At 40.7% G+C, this 21,606-nt stretch overlaps 3 protein-coding genes across 3 annotated transcripts; 2 read left to right on the forward strand and 1 right to left on the reverse strand.

Moving 5' to 3' along the window:
• Positions 1 to 6,276: 6,276 nt before the first annotated feature.
• MELLADRAFT_56706 (uncharacterized protein) lies at positions 6,277 to 8,147 on the forward strand (the record flags this gene model as incomplete). The annotated part of the gene is made up of 7 exons (XM_007412292.1): positions 6,277 to 6,684; positions 6,781 to 6,815; positions 6,903 to 7,001; positions 7,079 to 7,237; positions 7,325 to 7,412; positions 7,482 to 7,514; positions 7,607 to 8,147. The coding sequence occupies 7 exons, from the start codon at positions 6,531 to 6,533 to the stop codon at positions 7,912 to 7,914; spliced, it is 876 nt and encodes a 291-aa protein (XP_007412354.1).
• A 1,205-nt stretch (positions 8,148 to 9,352) lies between these two features.
• Positions 9,353 to 9,603, reverse strand: MELLADRAFT_89427 (uncharacterized protein; the record flags this gene model as incomplete). The annotated part of the gene is made up of 2 exons (XM_007412444.1): positions 9,353 to 9,358; positions 9,403 to 9,603. The coding sequence occupies 2 exons, from the start codon at positions 9,601 to 9,603 to the stop codon at positions 9,353 to 9,355; spliced, it is 207 nt and encodes a 68-aa protein (XP_007412506.1).
• Positions 9,604 to 18,304: 8,701 nt separating this feature from the next.
• Positions 18,305 to 20,984, forward strand: MELLADRAFT_117100 (uncharacterized protein; the record flags this gene model as incomplete). Its single annotated transcript, XM_007412293.1, has 4 exons — positions 18,305 to 18,628; positions 18,765 to 18,898; positions 18,977 to 19,110; positions 19,192 to 20,984. The coding sequence occupies 4 exons, from the start codon at positions 18,457 to 18,459 to the stop codon at positions 20,615 to 20,617; spliced, it is 1,866 nt and encodes a 621-aa protein (XP_007412355.1).
• Positions 20,985 to 21,606: the final 622 nt, after the last annotated feature.

Consider the following 21,606-nt stretch of genomic DNA (forward strand, 5'->3'; position numbering starts at 1 on the left):
GAGCGCTGTCGAATCGAAATCCTCAATTGAGTTCTTTCCGTTTGTTCAACAGTGTTCGACCAATAAGATTCCTAAACCTCTCCGCCCATCACGCCCACACCTGCCTGACATCTGGATGCAGTTACAGGGGTCTTGGCGTCCCACTATTACCACCCGTCGTACACGACTCCAATTCTGGCCCAATCCCAGGGCCAGCGTGCAGCAAATAACGGCCAGCGAGCAAGCAACAAACACTACACCAAATGTAATCTTTACCGGGCGGTAAAGAAAACTACTGACATAGAAAAGTCCTGAGGCAACAGGAAGAGAGCTAAAAATCTGAAAAAATATGCACCTTGTTCCTAGATGTTGGGGCGTCATGATGAGTATTTTTTTGTATTTTACACGCAGATATTGGTTAATGTACTAACAATAAAGGCTGAAAATCATCAAAAACCCACCTGTAACAATACCTGAAATTTGGGTCATGATTATAAAGACAATATTTTGTGGTCTAAAAACTTCAATAACTTTTGCAATTCTGCTCCAAATAACTCGATTTTTGGTTCATTCAAAAGCTGAACCATTCTCCTTTACACTTCATAATGTCAGCAAGGTGCTATCTAGTCATTTGAACGCTCTACATATGTCCAAACAGTTCTGCATGAATAGCTCTGTAGGACCTTCTTCAGACGGGCTACAGATGTGATGTCTCAATGAAAAATGTAGAGCAAAGACTCACCTTTCCAATGAACCAAAAATCGAGTTATTTGATTCAGAACTGCAAAAGTTATTGATGTTTGAAGATTTCAAAAACCTGTCTACAAAATCAAGGGCCAAATTTCAGGTATTGTTACAGGTGGGTTTTTGATGATTTTCAGCCTTTATTGTTAGTAAATTAACCAATATCTGCGTGTAAAATACAAAAAAATACTCATCATGACGCCCCAGCATCTAGGAACAAGGTGCATATTTTTTCAGATTTTTAGCTCTCTTCCTGGTGCCTCAGGACTTTTCTATGTCAGTAGTTTTCTTTACCACCCGGTAAAGATTACATTTGGTGTAGTGAAAGGCCTCGACTGCGGCGATTTTTGCGTTATCGCCCGTGGTCGCGTGGTAACGCCTAGCAAACTCGGATCGGCCATTCACAGCTTCCGCCGGTTGACCACGTGCCGCATTGATCAGCTCCAAATAGTCTAACGTGCCGTTTTGAGTGCCAGAGTAGATGAGAGTCGGGGGTATATCACAGGATGGTATCAAAGTGTGATGGGCGAAGAGTGTGCGTAAGGATGATTGCAGCGGCCGCTTGAAAGTGCGCCGGATGAGGCGTAGTTCCGGCCGGCAGAGTTCGGCACGTACGAAGCGAACATCCCTCTCGTCGAGTTTGAGGTTGATGAGGATTGTGCTAGTTGCCTGAGGTGTACAAGTAGCCGACATTAGCAAAAGAGGAACCCTATCGGAACCAAGGAACCTCCTGGCCAGCTGGCCGTAGGACGGGTGAAACGCTCCGCCATCATGGACCCGAGTCCAGCTGGCCATTTTTTTGGCTTGGCCACTCTCGACGAGGCCCCAAGTATAGACCATGTGGGCCTCGTCGACCACATTGAGTACCAACCAAGTCTGAAAACGCGGGTCCGTCCACATTCGATCGAAAATGTCGCTAGTCAACGCGACTTCTGGGCTCTTATACCACCAAATGAGACCATGATATGTCAGTCTACAAAATCTAAGCACGGAAGTAAGGCGAGATTTAATACCACATAGACAAATGTGTAATGTCCTTGAAGAATTGCATTACATGTTTCCTTTGTGCAATTGGCCCCGGTCAAATTGATGCCTTTCAACTTGACGGTCAGTTTTTCGCTCACCTGCCCACAGGAACAAGTACGGTTAGCCTGGTGCACAAAACGTAACGGTCTCCCGGCGTCCGAACTCACCTGATCATCCCCTAAAGCATCGAGTGGGTTGATGCTTAGCAGTATCGGTGCATAGTCCTCTGCATACGCCAGATAGAATAGTTCAGGGACCCGGCTTTTACCAAACCCGGTTCCAGCTAATAAAAAGGTCGTCCGACGGTTGATAAGATGTATTACCGATTCGACTTGCTCAGCTCGTGCGGGGTATCCGTATTTGACTTGGAATAACGCGCCGATGATCTTTCCTTGTTCGGCTTCAGTGATACCGATCAGCTCTGGGCGCAGTTGGGGCCGTGCATTGATTGAAGTAGCTACAGCGAGTGCAAGCTGCTGGGCGTTGGCCGCGGAGACACTCCTTCGTAACATTGGAAGGCGATTGAGGCGAGAAGTTATTAGGAACGGGTGAGTGGTATGCGCGTGTGGTGCTACTGAGTGTTGAAATCGCGAACTTGGCGAAATTTCCTCGAAGAAGGTCAAACTGCAGTTTGACTTGCCAGTTTAGTCCGTTATGTCCACCTTATTAGGGTTTTAGGCGGCGCAGTCATGATTGGGTCATGTACGGCCCCGGTGTTGGTGCCAAAGTGTTTTTTGGCTTCATCATGACCCCCTGATGGGCCGTTGGGAAATGGAGGGTGCCAAAATGACGAAGGCATTAGTGCGCATCATTTTCATTATGTGCTTGTCACAAGTTGATAAGCACCAATATTGAGCAAGTGAGATTGGAGTTTTTGGGCAAAAGCCCTGTCTAGTCTCACGCGAGAAATTTGGGATTAGGCGTAAGTCCCTCGCTGGCGCTCGGAGGTACGTGGTACTTGTACCGACGGGGCCAGAGCGAGTGGACTTATATAAGTTTGAGCAGAAGCTGGCAAAGCAAACATATGAGTTCGATGTCCAGAAATCTAAGTGAGACTGGTCACTGGGCACGGAGCGCGCTTCTACATACGAGAATAGGTTGAGAAGTTGCCTCACTGTGACGTAGCCTCGACGAACGATGTGTAATCCAACTTGCTGTGCTCATTACCTTCGCGAATATCTCTCATTACCATCGATCTTCGAGGATGCCTCTTTTCCCTCTCAAATGATTTCTACCTAATCACGTGGATGATCTTGAAATCCGGTGCTTCTCACATTGTTATTTTATTACTCAAAGCCCCTATCAATACTTCATCAATTAGATTCAAGTTATTTTGAGATCTTCTCTTTGTTTATAGGATTATTCTTCGATTCCTATAAATGTTTCGTCCCACCACGCCTCTTCCTCTCTTTGTACAACCTTTTATTGACTTTGAGTCAGGTGCCCTGTAGTTAGATTCTATTCTGGGGTAGATTTTTCTCTCATTGCAACTGGGGCTCTACCCCTGATTCTGGCTAAAACCACCATCATGAGTGTAGCTCGGATCACTCGGACCCCCAGACCTATTCTTATCACAAGAATTGTGAGTTGTAAAGTGATCATTGAGACGTACTACAAATTCCTTTTTGAAATGTGCATAAGCAAACCTACAAGTGGAACTTGGAGAGTTTGTTTAGATGAAAGCAAAGAATGTTTTGGGTAAAATCCCCAGAGTCAGACTACGTAACTAGAGATAATACCATCAAACAAGCATAATTCAGGCAATAACTACCATTAATGCGGCAATAATTATCATAATAAGGCATCAATCAACATGAAGAGAAGAAAAGGTTCAATAATTATCGACTAGTCTTAAGTTAAAAATGAAAGTAAAATTAGCCCCAACATGAAACACATGCCCTACTACATGCTTCTGATTCTCAAGTAATTGTAAGGCTATGTGTCCACATACATAAATCAAAAACACTTCCAATGACCAGCAACCATCTGCAAAACACTGGCTTGAGCTAAAGCCGTTCTTTGTAGCAACTTGGAAAAGCGTTTTGGTAAGTTTTTTTTGGAGATACTGTTTAAATACTGAGTGTCTTCTATTGATCTTCATAAGTTGAGAATCTTGACATCATTGATCCGTATGTAAATACCCAATGGTTCAAAGTGTTCAACCTCAAGTGTTGTGTTTAAAGTGTAGTTTTCTACATATACAGTGAGATTCCTTTATAAGCATGATGATGGTTGCACCAAATCCCATGCTAATATAAAAAATGCTTCTTATCGGAACAGACCCAATAGCAGCATAAAATGTGCTCAAAATTATGCTATGCTTAAATGTCATGCCTAGGGCCAAATTTTTATCTTTTGGCGCAGTAAATGGCCCAAATGAGTTGTAAAAAACATATAGAATCATGTATTGTTTGCAAAAGTGCAGGGAAAGAAAGCATTTGAGAAATAATTGGAGCAAACCAACTGAAGATTAGGTGTAAAACAACTTATTCAATAAGATCACACATCAGGCAATAAGCTGTGAAATGAGATTGATTGGCAAGATTATCGGGACACAGCTGAAAGTCGTAAAGATGTAACCATTCCTCTCAGCTAAGCCCAGAGGGGAGGTCTGGCTGAGAGACAAGATGCGCACAAGAAGCTGATCAACAGATGAGGTTGACATATTTTAGATGAGAAAACATATCTGTAGATATAGAAATTTGATGTTTTGAAACTCCTGAACTTGAAGGAACTCGAGTGGTGAGGGAGAAAACATGTTCTCAGTTTCTCATGCCAAACCTGGGTGCTCAGCTGTTGTCAGTTATGTACACTACAAGAAATATAATATTTTCTGGGCAGAAAATTAAATTATTGATACACAAAAATATTGAGAGGCCAGGCAAAGGGCAAAAAATAAATAAAAATATGCATCTTGTTCCCTGCGTTGAGAACCTCACTCTCCATATTTTTCCGTATTTTTACAGTCCATATTGATAAGTGTACTAACAATAAACCTTCATTATCATCCAATTACAACCTGTAACAAGCACTGAAATTTGGCTCATTAGTGTTTAGAGCTTTTGATTTCTGAGAAAACTCATAACTTTTTCAATTCCGGGCCAAAACGCTCGATTTTGAGTGCATTGGCAAGCTGGAATGGTCCTCCAAATAGTTCATAATAAGACCACACAGCATGCTGGTCTGCTAAAAAAGATATCATCTTTTTTATACATTTGCACATACAGATCCATAGAATGTTTGTCATACTAGCTACATAGTTATTGATGTTATGAAAGTTTGAGAACGGGAGTTCAGCTTTCTAATGCACCTGAAATCAAGTGTTTTGAGGCAGATTTGACAAAGTTATGGGTGTTTTCAGAATTCAAAAGTTTCTCTAAACACTTATCAGCCAAATTTCAGTGCTTGTTACAGGTTGTAATTGGATGATTATCAAGGTTTATTGTTAGTACACTTATCAATATGGACTGTAAAAATACGGAGAAATATGGAGAGTGAAGCTCTCAATGCAGGGAACAAGATGCATATTTTTATTTATTTTTTGCCCTTCTCCTGGCCTCTCAATATTTTTGTATATCAATAATTTAATTTTCTGCCCAGAAAATATTATATTTCTTGTAGTGGTAATAGTGGCTCTCAAACCTGCCCCAGTTTTCAAAAAACCCAGTTGACCCAGTTGTTTTTTGGCAGTAACTTTGTGTATCAACTTGACATTTGTTGACAGCTCCCAGCCAAAAATTCCACTGGTGCAACCAGGTTCACCATGTCTGTTTTGAGGTAGCATGTCGACGTGCTCACACCAATCAATTTCCGTAGAGGGTGGATATAACCTACAAACAGGTCTGAGAGCTAAGCATACAATTGCCTTTGTCAAGAGGTTCAGACAGCAAGAGTGTTAAATGGGCTCCTTTGTTCATAGTTCCATTGACAAACGGTACTTTTTTGATTGTCTATTATTATTAACAAAGGATTTGCATTTTCTAGAGACGAATTGGATAAAGATCTGTTCAAATTTATTACACAACTCTCCGTGTGAGCACGTTGACGTGCTCATGGGGGACGGACATGGTGGTTTTTTGAAACTGGGTCAGGTTTGAGAGCCAATAATGCTCCAAAATGATGCACCTATTGAATAATATGTACTAAAGAAACTTGGCAGCAAAAATGGACAGACATTTTTTCAATTGGTCTTGGCTTTTTGAGTCGATTCAGGCTAAACTGTACTCCACTCCACTCCACTTCGCCTTCCTTTCTCACATCACATAGAAGCATAACCACGTGTAGAAATTATGATATGCTTCTTTTTTCATGCTTCACATGAAATTTTACAAGCATATCAGTCAAAACCTGGAGCATATGCTTAAAATGCTTATAAATCTGAATTTACCGCCTACCAAAAATGGTTGCACCATTTTGTATGCTTAATAAAAAATATGCTTGTAAAGGCAATGCTTAAAAAGGAATCTCACTGTATACAGGAAAGTTGAAGACCAAAAGTGTTTTCTAAATTCTGAGTGTTTTGGATGAAATTCCGTCATCTTCACGTCATTTCACTTCACTTTGGACTTCGAACTTCATTCCACCACAAAGCCATTAACGAACAACTCAAACTCATTCACCCACCATCCATCAACATCAACATCATGATCCAACCAAATCGATCAACCTCAAATGGCTTGAAATCAAAGCTCATCAAAACCATTAAATTTATAATTTATTTCGATTTGATTCTTAGTTTTTGTTTCATTTCAAATTTGATTTTTATTTCTACTATTATCTTGATGCCTTTTAATGGTTTATTAGCTTATGAAATTAATTCTAAAATTGCTAATTTACTTTGGAAATCTATGCAATTCATCTTTGAAGGTTTAAGTTTAGGTCAAATTACTTTTTCAGGCGATGTTTTACCTGAAAATGAAAATGCGATTATTATTGGTAAAAACGAACTTTGATTTTTTCTTTTCTTTATTTTGATTTGAAGGAAGGAATGAAAAACTAATGTGTTTGGAAAAAAATTGTTTGGTTCTTTAGCTAACCATCTTTCTTATTCCGATTTCTATTTGATCGTAAGTTCTGTTCTGTTCTGTTCTTTTATAAGAGAAACTCCGATCGTAGATAGCTAATCAATCTTTATCTCGCTTGGAAATATACAGAATGGATTAGCTTTAAGAAAAGGAATGCTACCTTATTGTAGATGGTTCGCCAAGTCTTCATTGAAATATCAATTGCCCATCTTCGGATTAAGTATGTATGTAAGTCGAAGGAAACCATTCAATTATAATCAAACTCATCAGGAAATGATGCCTAAATTCAATCTCGTTTTTATCAGTTGATCGGAATGGTCATGATAACAAGGGATTGGTTAAAAGATTCAACTTCGATTAGTAAAGCATTTGCACATCTTAAAGATCCAATTGGAATCGGTAAAAGGATTTGGTTGGTTTCTTTCTTAGAAGGTACAAGATTCACACCTGAAAAACGTTTGAAAGTTAGTTCAAATCTTCTTCTTGAGAAAACAAAATCATTCTGATCAGACAACTGATGTTTTCTTTACTTTTTTGGGGGGTATTTATAGAGTCAAGAGTTTTGTCGATCGAAGGGTAAACCAGTCTTGCAACACCTTTTGGCACCTCGCACAAAAGGTTTTGTAGCAGCTGTTCAAGGTAAGTCAGGATTTTAGACATTTTGTTCCATGAGAGAATTGAACTAAACCTGAACTACTTTTCCTGTAGAATTGAGAGGAAGTCAAGTTACTCATGTGTATGGTAAGCAACCCTAACTCAAAAAGACCCCTAGAATCCTGGTCCAATAAATCTGATGATTTGTCACCTGATACCTTCATCTATCGTTTCTCAAGATTTGACATTAGCATATCGAGGACCAAAAGGTTTCAACGACCCCTCAAGCTTACTAACAGTTCACACAACTTCAAACCTATCATCAACTTATTCATATCATGTGCATGTAAGAAGATATGCTTTAAATGAATTACCTAACACTGATGCAGAACTCACCAAATGGGTAGAATCAATTTGGAAAGAAAAAGATGAAATCTTGAATGGTTTGAATGATCATTGGATTAATTGGGATGGATTGGTTGGGAATGGTGCTAAAAAAGATTCTTTGTCTGGTGCTTATGGTGTTTATCGCCAAGGGATTTGGTAATATATATATATATGTGTGTGTGTTTCTTATTTTGAGAGTTTTGTTTTTTTGTTTTAAAATAATGTAAAATGATGAGTTTTTATGTGGTGTATGGCTTGATTAGAAATGCCTCAATTTTGTTTGTCCTAGATTTCAAATTATTTAAAAGAAAACATGGTTCCTCTTCGTTTGTTCATTGTTCTTTGTCTGTTTTGGTTTATGTTGAAAAAAATGTATCATCTTTTATTAGATTGAAATAAATCTTAAAGAAGAGTGAACAAATCGTGTAACTATTGTGTTGGTCTCATTTACTAATGGTTTAAATACATCTTGTCAAAACAATTTTTTTCAGAGATTGAAAAACCAAACAAGAACGCCATTTTGTGAGCTAAGCACCAACAGGGCTATCGTGAGCTGAAAGTCGTGTTGTTCTTAAGAAGATGATGAACAGGTTTATCTGCTGTCAACTTCTGATGCATACCTCTGATGTGGGTGCCGTTTATTGTGGACCTCAGCGGTTTATGGGGACCACAATTTTCATGTTCATTTTACTCATCACATGGGACATGGCTCATTCTGAAAGCATGAAAAAATATGTCTCAGAACAGGAAGAGGTTTAGTTCATTGTTCAGTTATGATTATCATTACTAAATGTTGGACCAAGAGATAAAACCAAGAAGTATCTGACACGAAAGTCTCAATTCGACTAATAAAAATACCAAACAAACCAGTTCTCTGATATAGGGAGTAAGGAAAGAGGTGACTACAAGAAAAACACAAATGAAATCCTATTAATCAGAATTCGCGTCATGAAAGAAATTCGATCCAAACAAAACCGCTGCACTATTTGTTCTGAGCTCCACGTTCTTATTCAAGAGTCCTTCAATGACTTCGCGGCAATCTTTCGATACAGACGAAGGGATCATCAATGGGCCAGATATAATGTTCTCCGCCAAAGTCTTGTCGTCGCCTGAAGAGAGAATCGAAGTAAAACAAAGTCAAAGTCAGTCAGAAAATTGACTATGAAGGATGAAGATACATTGATAGAGGAAGATACATACTTGCTTCGAAAGGTGGCTTTCCTACCACCATGTGGTAAAGCATCACCCCAAGGGCCCACCAGTCCACTGAATAGCCGTAAAACTGTTCTGTGAGCATTTCAGGCGCTTGTGCATAATCAGTTCCGCAAATACCAGAGGTCTTCCCGTCAGCAGAAGCTATGGCAGCAAGACCAAAGTCAGCAAGTCGGACCCTGTAATCAGATGCTATCAAGACGTTGGCAAGTTTGATGTCGCGATGGATTATTTTCTTGCCATGAAGGTATTCGACTGCCCTTGCAATGTCTTCTATAATTAATTTTGAGTCTGCTTCAGGGAATACAGTAGAGATTGCAGTAGCTTTATGGAGTAGTTCTTCAAGATCCCCAAAAGGCGCGAATTCTAGAACGATATGAACCAAGTCAGGACTAACATAACATGTATAATATTTGATGATAGAAAAATGATCAACTTGACGCAGTATCCTGAGTTCTTGTATGATGTCGTCAGCGTTGTCTTTTCCTTCTTCATCAGCATAGCATCGAATGACTTTTATTGCTCGTAAAGATTGGTCAATGTTGCTTCTAGCTCTCCAAACCGTACCAAAGCCACCTGAACCAATCTTCGTCAAGAGTTCAAATTCTTGTTCAGCTTTTGGGTTGTAAGAGGCCATGATAGAATGATGAGGGTTGATATAAAAGTTGAAGAGTTGTTGAATATAAAAACGTTGACGAGGCAAGCAGATAGGATATGAAGTGTAGTTGATAAGATGTGGTATTTGGATAGGAGGGATTGGATCAAGTTGAGGCTGGCCAATGGATTTATATACCACGGTTGATGCTGATTCAGATCAGCATGGTATCTATCAGAATGCGAATCATGCATTTTTAAAAATGTGAACAAAGGTGGAATCTAATCTGAATGGATTTATCTACCAGGGCTGATTGCGATGCTGAGGCCGAAAAGTCATCGTCTCATTACGCATGCTGGCTGAGTAGCATTTTGACGCAATGAACAAAGGCACAGAGCTCAAGATCGTGATCACAAAGGTTGAACGTGTATTGCCTTTCGACATTTCTTTCGAAAGGGATTTGAGATCTTGGGCAGCTCTCTTATGGTCAATCATACATTTTTTTGATTACGGTACTGCACCAGCAGTACGAATCACGTCAAACGCCCGCAAGTAATCCGGTAAAGAGCAAATTTATCCAGCACCTCCCATGATTCTTCTAGAGTTATTTTGTATACTAAGTGGATTATATGCAAGGTGCGACTTGGCCATTGTTTTTTTCGCTAAGATATTCGAGCAATGTTCTACAAAGTACCTTCAGGGATATCTCTTTTCTGGTTCACCTGAATCCAAGGCATTTGCCTGGTTTTGAAGTCGTCTGGTGATCATCAGGTCTATACTTGAGAGTGGTTGATAAACACTAGACTGATACTATAGTAGCAAAAGCAGTGAAGCTAAGTACATGCATCATAATCATTTCACAATTTCATAATTGTAAGGTAGGAGCTGACCGTCACACTTGAGGGTTGAATAGAAATTTTGATCCTCATCCTCTCCTCACGTTGCTCTATTTTGTAGACTTCACTTGGTAGTGAAGGCCTTGTATCTAGATAGGAATACGACGTTTTACTGGTTATAGAATCGCGCCTTTGATTGGTAGTCAGTATTACTCAAAAAAAACTTTCATAAAAGTAGAATCAGAACTCTACAAGTGATATAAAGTTGATGATTTACAACATGGGTGATACTGATGCTGAGGCCTTACTGTGTTGATCCTTGCATTAAACATAACTGTAACACTATCATATTTCCAATTCATCTTCCCATCCAGGAAGCAATACAAGTCCTGATGAATTGAAAGCTCTTTATTCCGAACGGAACTTGCAAGGTGTTGACGTCAAAATTAAAGCTTCTTGTGCTTTATGGAATTATGATATTGTGTTTCTACACTCATGAATATCCACAGATCTTGTGGTACTACAGGTCAAGTCTTGTGTCAAAGCCTAAGGTTATGTGACTCTTGAGAAGATCATGAAAGGATATAAAGTCTGCCGGGATTCCAAGTTCCTGATCTGCATTTGTAACTGTTTCTAGACTATATATTGAGATATTAGAGTCCTATTGATCTTGGTCAATATCACCCTTTCACTAATCCACACTTGCATAAGAGTTTGGTCTTCAAGATTCAAGAGTTCCTTTGAAGTTATCTTTGAAATCAAGAAAAATAATTGCAAGAAACAGGTTTCATATCCTTCTCTCTTTTCAAACAAGGTAAGCAATATGATCTTTTAGTCTATCCCAATAAACTCCAAGTTTCCAAGCTCTGGCATACTCAGAGTGGCATCAACTATTTCACTGGTCCCAAGGAATTTGCATCAAAGTTCGAAAATTTCTTCAACCCTTATTTTAGGCCCTACCATTTTACTCCTCAGAAAACTCATCCACCCTGTTGCAAAACATTTGATCAGATCACATCATCATGTAATGAATGTACGCAAGATGATCAAATACTGACATGTGTATCTCCCCCCTTTGAATCAATGGTTCTTGAAGACTTAGTCCCTGCAGGAAACACTGCAATTGAAAATCACAAACACATTGTTCTCTGATACAAAATTTGAAGAAACAACACACAATGTAAGTTGAAATCATGCAACATATCATATCCATTATAAGGAAATTGTACATCCAATAATCATATCTGGAGCCTTTTTTTCAATCTAACATATCCTCACAGGGTTCATAGCAGATGGCAAATAATCACAGCCCTGCTGGTCTTGGGTGTCATCTTAACTGAAGTATGGGGGATCATCATTCCAATATTCAAGAAGCAACTGGAGCAACTGAAGCCATCCAGCTCTGATAACCCAATCTCATGCAACAAATGTGGTGAGGACATGAGCTTGGGATTTCAAATATCTTCCAACTGTAGAAAAGAATCAAAATGTACATGTGGAATCAGTAGTGACTATTGTTGTAGAGGCAAGATAACTTCTAAGACTTACATGTGTAAAGACACTTGTGGGATTAGACAAGTTTATATGAAACACTGCCCTCATCATAATGAACCATATCCTTGTTTCTCACTTCATCCTCCATATTGATGTAAGCCTTAGGAAAAATTAAAAAATATCAGAAAAAATACTTTTTCATTTCTATTGATTATTACTTACTGGATGTTGTTAGAGACACATTACACTGTTATTTGGAGCTCATTTATTTATCTCAATTTGAACATGCATCATTCTTAATATCTTGTTAAAGTCAAAATAACACAGGATGTAAGGAAGCAGTTTTATTCTCCATACCAAAGCTTGAAATTATCTTTCAAATCCCAAACTGAAATTGTGAAGAAGTTAACTATATGGCATAATTTCTAAGGAGACTGATTATTGATCTTTATTCAAAAAGAGCAACAACTTCATTATGATGGATCTTCAAGTGAAAATATCTACTTCAAGATATATACTATCCTACTTCCATCTTGTTTCTTGAGAGTCAATTCAATACCCATACCAAGAGATGAGGCCTTTTCAGAAATATTTGATATCAAGAAGAAAAAATATTCCAAAATACCAATTTGATTCATTTGTGGTTTACTTGCACTGCCACTAGGTGTCAAAGAGCCAACGCCGAGCCAGTTACGCTCCGGATAGCGCTAACGTAGTGATAACGTAGCTTTATGCGTTAAAGTATCCAATAGCGTAGCTGGCCTCGAAATAGTCACGCTTGCAAATACCCGTAGTGGAATTTTTTCAGAAAAGTTACGTTATCCATACGGGATAACGGGGCTTTTTTAAAAACCCTACGCAACAGGGCCAGCCCCGCTAATGTAGATAGGATAGCGCATAGTGTTACGCAGGGGTCTGTACCAATTGAGCACGCCACACTGGACCACTCGACAATCCGAATCTAGCAGCCCTAGATCCACATCTAGACCTCGAACCAGCAACGACAACCCTTTTTGGGATATCGTCATGGCCCAAAAGGATACCTTCATACTGCATCACGCAAGGGGCCTTACTGATCTTGATTCGAAATCAGAAGGTGAGTGACCTTTCGCTGATTTTCTTTCTTCTCCTTTTCGTTTCACTGACTCTCATTTCATTCTTCCCATCCTATCCCTTATACTTTTCACTTTCACTTTGATTTCTTAGCCTATCAAACCCATTTTCGTTCCCACAATTTTGAACTATTTTATAAAACTGATCACAGTTATACATCAGTCGCAACGATTCACCCATCTCAGCTTTTCTTCTTTTCAATCTTTATACAATTAATTCAATATCAATACTTTTACCTATCTGTCATGCCAATGCCAGAAGGCTCCAAGTCGCAAAACAATCCAATGTCATCACAAATCCAAGCCACGCCTGGTTCCAGTCGCTCTCAACGCATACGTCAACCAACTTCGAACCCTGGGATGGTTTCCCCGTCACCTGATGGTCGCCGAAGGGTTTCAGTCAAACCCCCGTCGTCAACTACCCACAAGACGAAAAACTTGGGAAAGAAACAATCATACACGGCTACAAAGAAGAAAATCACGACTGGAAAGAAGCAAGCGATGGTCATTGATTCTTCTCAAGATGAACAAGATGATGGTGATGTTCCTGATGTCGAAGTTGTTCGACAGAGAAAGAGAAAACCAAAGCAAAAAGACCTACCAGTAAGTAAACTTCATCATTCATACAATGTGCTCAAGCTGATGAGTCAGTTCTAAATCTTGATTGTTTTGTTAAAAGGACTATTCATCCAAACACGTTACTGAAGAAACGATCAGAGCCGACTCAGACGAAGAAAACAACACAGTTTGGAAACGTCAACGTATCACTATTGAAGACAGTGACAAGAACGATGCCCTCTTGGCATACTTTGGAGAACCTCAGTATCGTCCAAAAGATGTAAGTGCCATTTCGCCACTGCTGTTGGTTGTCATCTTTTTCTCCTCATCATCAACTGCTTTCCCTCCTTCAGGACAAATCCAAGCGACCACTAGGCTACCCGTGTTTGTGGTGCAGCCGAGACACATCTAACCCGGTTTGGATCAGCTACACCAACCCCACAGGTAATCTCAAAGCTCACCGCGATGGTTTGACTCAGGAAGGACGATCAGCAGCAGGCTGCCCTGGCCGACGTAGAGCTCGGGAAGCTGGGATATCGGTTCCACCCTCAGTTGCCGAAGTTCGCGCCCGTGAGGAAGCTGAACGTAAGAAGAACAATGGGCCACTCGACTCCTACGTAACAAGCACAAAGGTTTCGAAATTTGAGAATCTCACTTTCAACCAAGGCATGGCAGTCTGGCTGGTCCGTCAGTCTTTACCATGGACACAACTTGCGGATCCGTGGCTCCGTGCATGTGTTCAATACCTCAGACCTGAAGCTAAGCTTTATGGCCGGCATTGGGCTGCACTTGAAGCCAAGCGTCTAAACCTCTCCATGAAGGAGCAAGTAATCAACGAGCTCAAGGTTTGATATACACTTCTTCCCACTTGCTTTGTTCCCCATTCCTTCCTTTCCTTGAAAGTACTGACAATCTGGTTGTCAAATTCACAGGGCCTCGACTCTAAGTTTTGTATGCAGCACAACGTGTGGACTTCAAAAGGAAACCGGCACGGTTTTATCGGCGCATCGGTCAATTATATTGATCCCTCGTGGAAGTATGTTTCTCGGCATCTCACGCTGAAGGTAGTGGCATGGGAGCACAGAGGTGTTTGGTTGGCTGAACCGTTGGCGAATGTACTCATCAAGAACAATCTTGCTGAAAAGATAAGTTTAGTCTACTGATCTATTTCCATTAATACATAGACTGATGTTGTTTATAGTTGCGGACCTCACTTGCTTAGCCAAACAACCGACTCGGGTTCAAACAATAAAACCATGGCCAATGAAATGCATCGGCAATTCACCAATGAAATGCATCGGCAATTCATTGGCCATTATGGTACTGACTCGTCCTACCAATGGAATCCCAAAATGATGCACGCGTTTTGTTTCTGCCACAAGCTTGCGCTTGTGGTAGGTGCCGGATTGGCAGCCCTAGGTCTGAAGACACCTCCACCTCGCCGTGTCAAGACGGCCGTTCGTGGACGGTTTCCAGCCGTTTGTACAACTTTACTTGAAGAGGATGAGCCGCCGGAAGACCCCCGTTCTGGTGATGGCCCGGTTCTCGAGGTACCTGATCTTCCTACTTCACCCACGGAGGACGATCGAGCTTCCGATGTCGAACACGACCTTCAAGAATTAGATGAAGATGATTTGGACGCCAACATTATGGAACGTTTGGAGGCTTCCATGGCAGAGAAAGAGGTAGACGATGAGGAGGATTGGGATGCAGTGGATGCTGAGGATGCTGAAAATCCTTTGTTGATGCTTAATGACACGGTGGCTCCAACTCACAGGAGGGAGGCAAACAAGTTAGATTACATTTTGGAAAAGGTATGTCTCATTCCTTCCTCACTGTTTTACACCAATCATGATCGACACCATCCACTTACACCAATCATGATCGACACCATCCACAGCTCGACTTTGTCATTAGGAGGATCACTCGATCCTCATCTTGGCGTAATGAATTTAAAAGGATCATGAAAGCTCGTGGGCTATCTCTGGGATCGTTGGTTGCAGGGTACGGAATTCAATGGAACATCAAGTACATCAGCAGGCATAAAGCATGGCTGGCACGTGAGGTAAGCTTTCAATCTATTTGTTCATTTAAACAAACTCAAACTGACATATTATTACAATAGGTGATCGACCAACTTTTGAAGGAAGACCTTGCACGTGTCCATTCAAAGACTTGCCGACCTCGCAAAAACGGGAAACCTTATGGTTACTTCCACGAGATTTCAATAAGTCCTTCAGAATGGGCCTCAATTCAAGAACTGAACTCGGAACTTGAGGTATATTACAATTTGTCTTTTTCTTTCGATTTTTCATTGAATTGACTTTTGAATCCTTTCTTTCTATTCTTCTATTACATACAGCCGTTTTTGTCCGTCACCAAACAAATGGAAGGTAACATGCCCACTGGGGCTTTAGTTATTCCTAAATATGTTGAAATACAAAGTCGGTTGCAGGAACGAGAGATTGACTTACCAATCAGGGACGCACATTACCCTATGATTGCCGCAATGCTTGCCAAGTTGCAAGTCTATCTAGACGAGGCCCTTGCATGCGAAACGTTGGTAACGGCAACAATTCTACACCCTGCTTTCCGACTCAAATTCTTTGAGAAATTCTTTGAGAAAACATCAACTACATACATCAATGCCGAATCAACCTTCAACCGGATCTTTCATGAATATCAGCTGCAAACAACAAAAAAGAAGACCTCAAAAGCTCCTGTGTCAGAACTTTCAGCAGACTGATCACGCCCTTCAACTTCAGCTATATATGACTTGTATAGTGATGATGATGATGGTGTTGAGGACTTTGGCGACGATTCACAAATGAAAGAGTACTTTCGTGCTTCCGTTCGGATGAGAGAACCTGAGTATGACCTGGCCAATCCTAACGAAGCTCTTCGCTGGTGGGCGGTAGGTTTGCTGTCACTTTAATCAACTCCATTCAATCTGTACTAACTCGTTTCTTTACTCCCTTTGTAGACAAATTACGCTCGGTTCCCCATTATTGCTATAATGTCTCGTGATTATCTGGCTTGTTTGGGGTCTTCGGCTGGACCTGAGCGCACATTCTCAGCAGCAGCTGATGTGTGTTCAGCCTCTCGAGGAGGTTTAAGTCCTATAAACATCGAGAGATCGGTTTCAACTCACATGTGGCTTGTTGAGGGTGTACCTTTGGGCAAAGAGTTTGGCAAGGTTATTGAGTGCATCAGGGTGAATGATTTCATGTAGTTTCCTATTTGTTATTTTTCTTTTGTGCTTTTTTCTGTTTTTTCAACAGTGGCAATTTTAAAACACTGTTAACGAGTTAATGTAGAGTTAACGTAGCTTTGTCAGTTACGTTAGCATATTGAGATAGCGGTCAACACTTGTAAAATCTACGCTAAGCGCTACATCGTAGCTCTAGACGGTACGTTAGCCATTTGTGAAATATCCCGATAACGGGTACAGCTACCCTACGCGTTATCTGCTATTTAGCGTAGAGTAGCGTAGCTGTCTCGGCGTTGAAAGAGCTACACCTTATCTCCTATTGAGTTCTACTGACCTTTTTTCTCACCCACTGGCACCTAATAACCCATTATCTTTTCATCAAGACATCCAATTTTGTTTTCCAGGCTCCTTATCATGGAAAGGATCATCAGATCTATGCATAAGATAACACTTGTCATCATCATAGGATGTTAGAAGGCTTTACCTGATTTGATTTTGAGCTCCAATAAAATAACTATCATTTATATATCCGTTGTCTATTTTATAAATTATTTCTTGCGCTATGAGATAGATGGTCCCCAAAGTTACAAAAGCAAAGACAATAGACCACGAAACACAGGTTCTTTGCATAGCTCTCACCCTTGCCGTCTTAAATCACACCATGTTCACAAACCGATCATCATGCAATCAATCTCTTCCATCGTACAAGATTTTCCATTTTCTCTCTACTGTTTAAAAGTCTTTTTCTTGTACAACGACTTCATCAAGTCCACTCTAACCTTAACTGAAGTAAGGACTCTGGTCAAATGACTTCTGACAATGTGGAGAAGAAAAGGAGAATTCATTTATTTCAAGTTAAAGACCACTTGGCTTGGTAAAGCAGTGTTTGATAAGTTGAGATCTAGGGCTCGCGCAGTGCAAACTTTCAAATATGAAACTGTTGAGCGTTCCACTGCGATTCCTTTCAAGGGCCTCTGGTGAATCTCTCAGATACTCTTATGCTCTAAACCCAAATTTAGACTTGGTCATTTGTTCAAGATCGTGTGGAAATGATGATGATTAGATAGGATTCAAGGATAGGACATCCAACTTGTCTCAGCATAATTAAAAGGAGCGTGATGAGCCTGATTGGAGACTGATCACGGTTGAGCATGATTCATAAAAGTTGTCAGACTTCCTGTCTTTGCTCAAATCTCAATTTGCATGACGATGTGGGATGGATGATGAAGGAGGAGAGGGATGAAGTCTTTGCCAGCCAATTAGCTTCGATAGGTCTGAACTCTGGAGCAATAGGAAGCAGCTCTTTATGATTTGTATCTCGGTGTTGTGGTGTTGTTGATTGATTTTTCTAGTTACCGCCGTTCGCAAGACTAAACTGAGCTATAAAACTGTTTATTACACGTAACACTTATAGATTTGTATTTCCTCATTAAGCTCAGTGACCTTTTTGATTTTGTTTTCCCCGATTTTAAAATTTAAAACACTTTTAATTCAAATTTCAGTCTCATCCTCATCCCATCCCCTCCCATCCCCCTGGCTTGACTCTCTTTACCATCTCATCGTTCTGTTCTCAACTATCATTCATTCTCTCATAAAAATCACCTCAACTACCTCACTAATCACCATCCTAGGGCGCCTTTATTCGAAGCGCCCCTTCATCACCTCAAACTAAAGCCATCACACCATGAATTCCAATAACACTCATCTACTCCTCCTTCCCGGTACTCGAAAGCATGGCTTAGGTCCTTTACCCTCTTTCGTTGCACCTCCTTCGGAGGAATCATCTGTTGCAGATCTCGAATTGAAGCGTGCTATCAAAGCTGTCTTGTCTGCTAAGAAAATTGCTGTCGTAGTTGGTATGCTCTAAACTATCCAGCCTTCCTTTTATCATTACTATTACTATCAGATATGACTATCTGATAATATGATTCCTAAATTAACGAGAACACTTCTAACCCCTTTTCATTCTTCGCTTTCACCTTCCAATCATAGGGGCTGGAATCTCTACGGCTGCCAACATCCCTGACTTTCGGTCATCCACCGGTCTATTCGCTTCTCTCAAATCCCGCTTCCCGAACGCAAAGCTCAGCAGCGGTCGCGATCTCTTCGATATCAATGCCTGGAAAGTAAGTGACTCTTTAATCAAACGAACTTCTTCAACATTTCAATCGGTTAACTATGCATCCTTTTCCTTTCCATTTCAGGATCCTGAGACGTGCAGTCTGCACTTGGGAATGCTGGCTGAACTTCATGGAGTTTGTGAAAAAGCTCAACCAACCAAGTTTCACGAGTTTCTCAAGAATTTAGATGAAGAGGGTAAATTGAGTCGAGTTTATACGTTAGTATCTCTTCTTCTTGTGTCTATGTTCGTTCCCGAGCTCTATTTCAAACGATTGACATCTGCTCTATCCTTTTCCAGTCAAAACATCGATGGCTTGGAAGAAAAGGCTGGCTTGAGCTATGGCATTCCGGATTCTGCTCCTCCTTTACGTGCTCGTGATGGTCCTCCCGGCTCCCCGAAGAAACGTGACTTGAAACGTAAACGAGGCCAAGTCTTCCCATCCAACCTACCACCCACCCCACCCATCACTCCACCCGCATCAGTCTGTGAAGACCATGGACGCGACTCGGATGACAAAGGCAGCCAGTCAAACAGTCTTCGTGCTCCATCGGTATCTGCCTCCTCTCAGAGTGATGTAGGCACCTCAGAGATCTCTGCCTCACAAACATCGACCACTTCCACTATACGCACATTGGAGTCATCTTCCGTCAAAGCTGCTGTAGGAAGAGTGAGGACTCGATCTGCTTGTGCCGCTGAAGCGGCGGCGGCTGCCACTGTTACCGCGACTGCTCAACCACGTCCTATCCGAGCTAAGCCTCAAGATCCATTCCCACGAGTGATTCCCCTCCACGGTACCCTCAAACATCTTACCTGTTCGGTCTGCAAGAGCACTGAACTTATGTCCGACTACATTCCGGCTCTCAGCGCAGGGGAGCTAATTTATTGCTCTCAATGTGAAACGTTCGATGCTGCTCGTACCATATCTGGCTTTCGACCTCGAGGTGTGGGCGTCTTAAAATCTGGCGTAGTCCTCTACGGCGAAGAACATAAAGAAGGAGAGATGGTAGGGGCTGTGACAAGTCGAGACTTGATGAGGGGAAGAAGACCCGATCTTTTAATCGTTGCTGGAACCTCATTGAAAGTTCCTGGTACCAAGCGACTCGTCAAAGAATTGAGTAAGGTGATTAGACCACCATCGAAACAAGCAACGGATTCAGAAGATGAAGATGAAGAGAAGTCAACGCTAGCATCGAAAAAAGATAAACCAATTCACACAATCTTTCTCAATAATGAATTTCCTTCTCCATGCGGGTTATGGAAGGATACTTTCGATGTATGGGTCAAAGGCGATCTGGTCAAATTCATCGAGATGGTGAATGAAGAACGTGAGAATCAAGAAAGAATCAAAGTGAAGAAAGCAGAAGAGAAGCTTGAAAGAGAGAAACGAAAGGAGGAGAAAGAGAAGATCAAAGCTGCTCAACAACAACAAGGAGCTGAACCCGCATCTCAACAAGAAGCAACTAAACTACCATCTACCCCTAGACGTAAAAAGGCTGCGGCCCCTCAGGTCAAGGCTAATGTCAATCCTTCTGCGACCAATGCCAAACCCAAAGGTGGCAAGAACATCAATACTTTCTTTACCGTATCTAAAGCTGGCTCTAAATCTAACACTACTAGTAACCCAACCAATTCAATTAAGGCCAACAACAAACCTAAGGCGGGCTCAAGGAAGAAAGCGGAAAAGCCTTTGGTCATCATCCCTGCAATTCAGGTTTCTACTTAGGAATCATCTTCATTCTCCAATCTCCTTTTTTTGCATTTCATCATCAATTCATTATTTGATCTTGTTGTGTTGTGTCATTTTTCTCACTTTAAAAAAATTGTATGACCGTTCTTTTTTGGTGTTGATTTTCAGAGACCCTTCCTTTTGTTTTATTGTGTATGGTTTTCAAAACTTAATCTAATTATTATAAAACATCACTTATCTTATATATGTGATGAACTCTGAAAAAGATTATTTTGGGTAGATGAACTTGTAATTCAATTTCAATTTCAATTCCATTCTTTTTTCTTTTTCTTTTGTTTATTGTCCTTTTTTTTGTATTTTCATGGTGCTTATTAACAGGAAGATTTTTTTTTCATATTTCTTTTTTCTGAAGAGCTCTTGACTCTCACAATGTCAAGGTCTTGAGGGATCTTTTTCGCTTTGAAGGATTGGTAAAATGAGACCAACATATCCTTATGAAATAGCATAAGAAGGCATGTTCACTGGTATTCACATCTTTGTGTTTGATCTTAGGCTTTTCAAATGAACCTCAAGATTGAAATGATCACCAATCTTTTTATCTTGTTTCAAACCTTGGAAAGACTGGAATTTGGCATTCAAAGTGGAAATTCCAGTGTAAGGTAAGAATTGAAAAAGAGTTCTGTTCAAAGCCAGTTTATTATCTAATTTCAGTATTAGCCAGCAGGGGGACTTACTCTGGATTTTTGTGTTGGCAAGCACAGTCTCCTTTTGGTGGTAGCAATTTGTACCATTGGAGCTTTTTTTGCATGATTATGAACTCTTTTGAAATTCAAATATGTTCAGCAGGAATCAAGTGACGCGGTCTCACGCTATCTTGTCTATGTTTGCCCTTGTCTACCCTCCAATTTGACGCTGCAAAGCATGTTTGGGGTGCTCGTAATGTACCTTAGGTTTGGATGCTTCAAACATGATCACCTCAAATGTCCATTGATGAGACAATGGAATTCAAAGCCCTTCTAGGGAAC

This window comes from Melampsora larici-populina (genome assembly GCF_000204055.1).
Source record: "Melampsora larici-populina 98AG31 unplaced genomic scaffold MELLAscaffold_30, whole genome shotgun sequence".
In the NCBI taxonomy this organism is placed as follows: domain Eukaryota; kingdom Fungi; phylum Basidiomycota; class Pucciniomycetes; order Pucciniales; family Melampsoraceae; genus Melampsora; species Melampsora laricis-populina.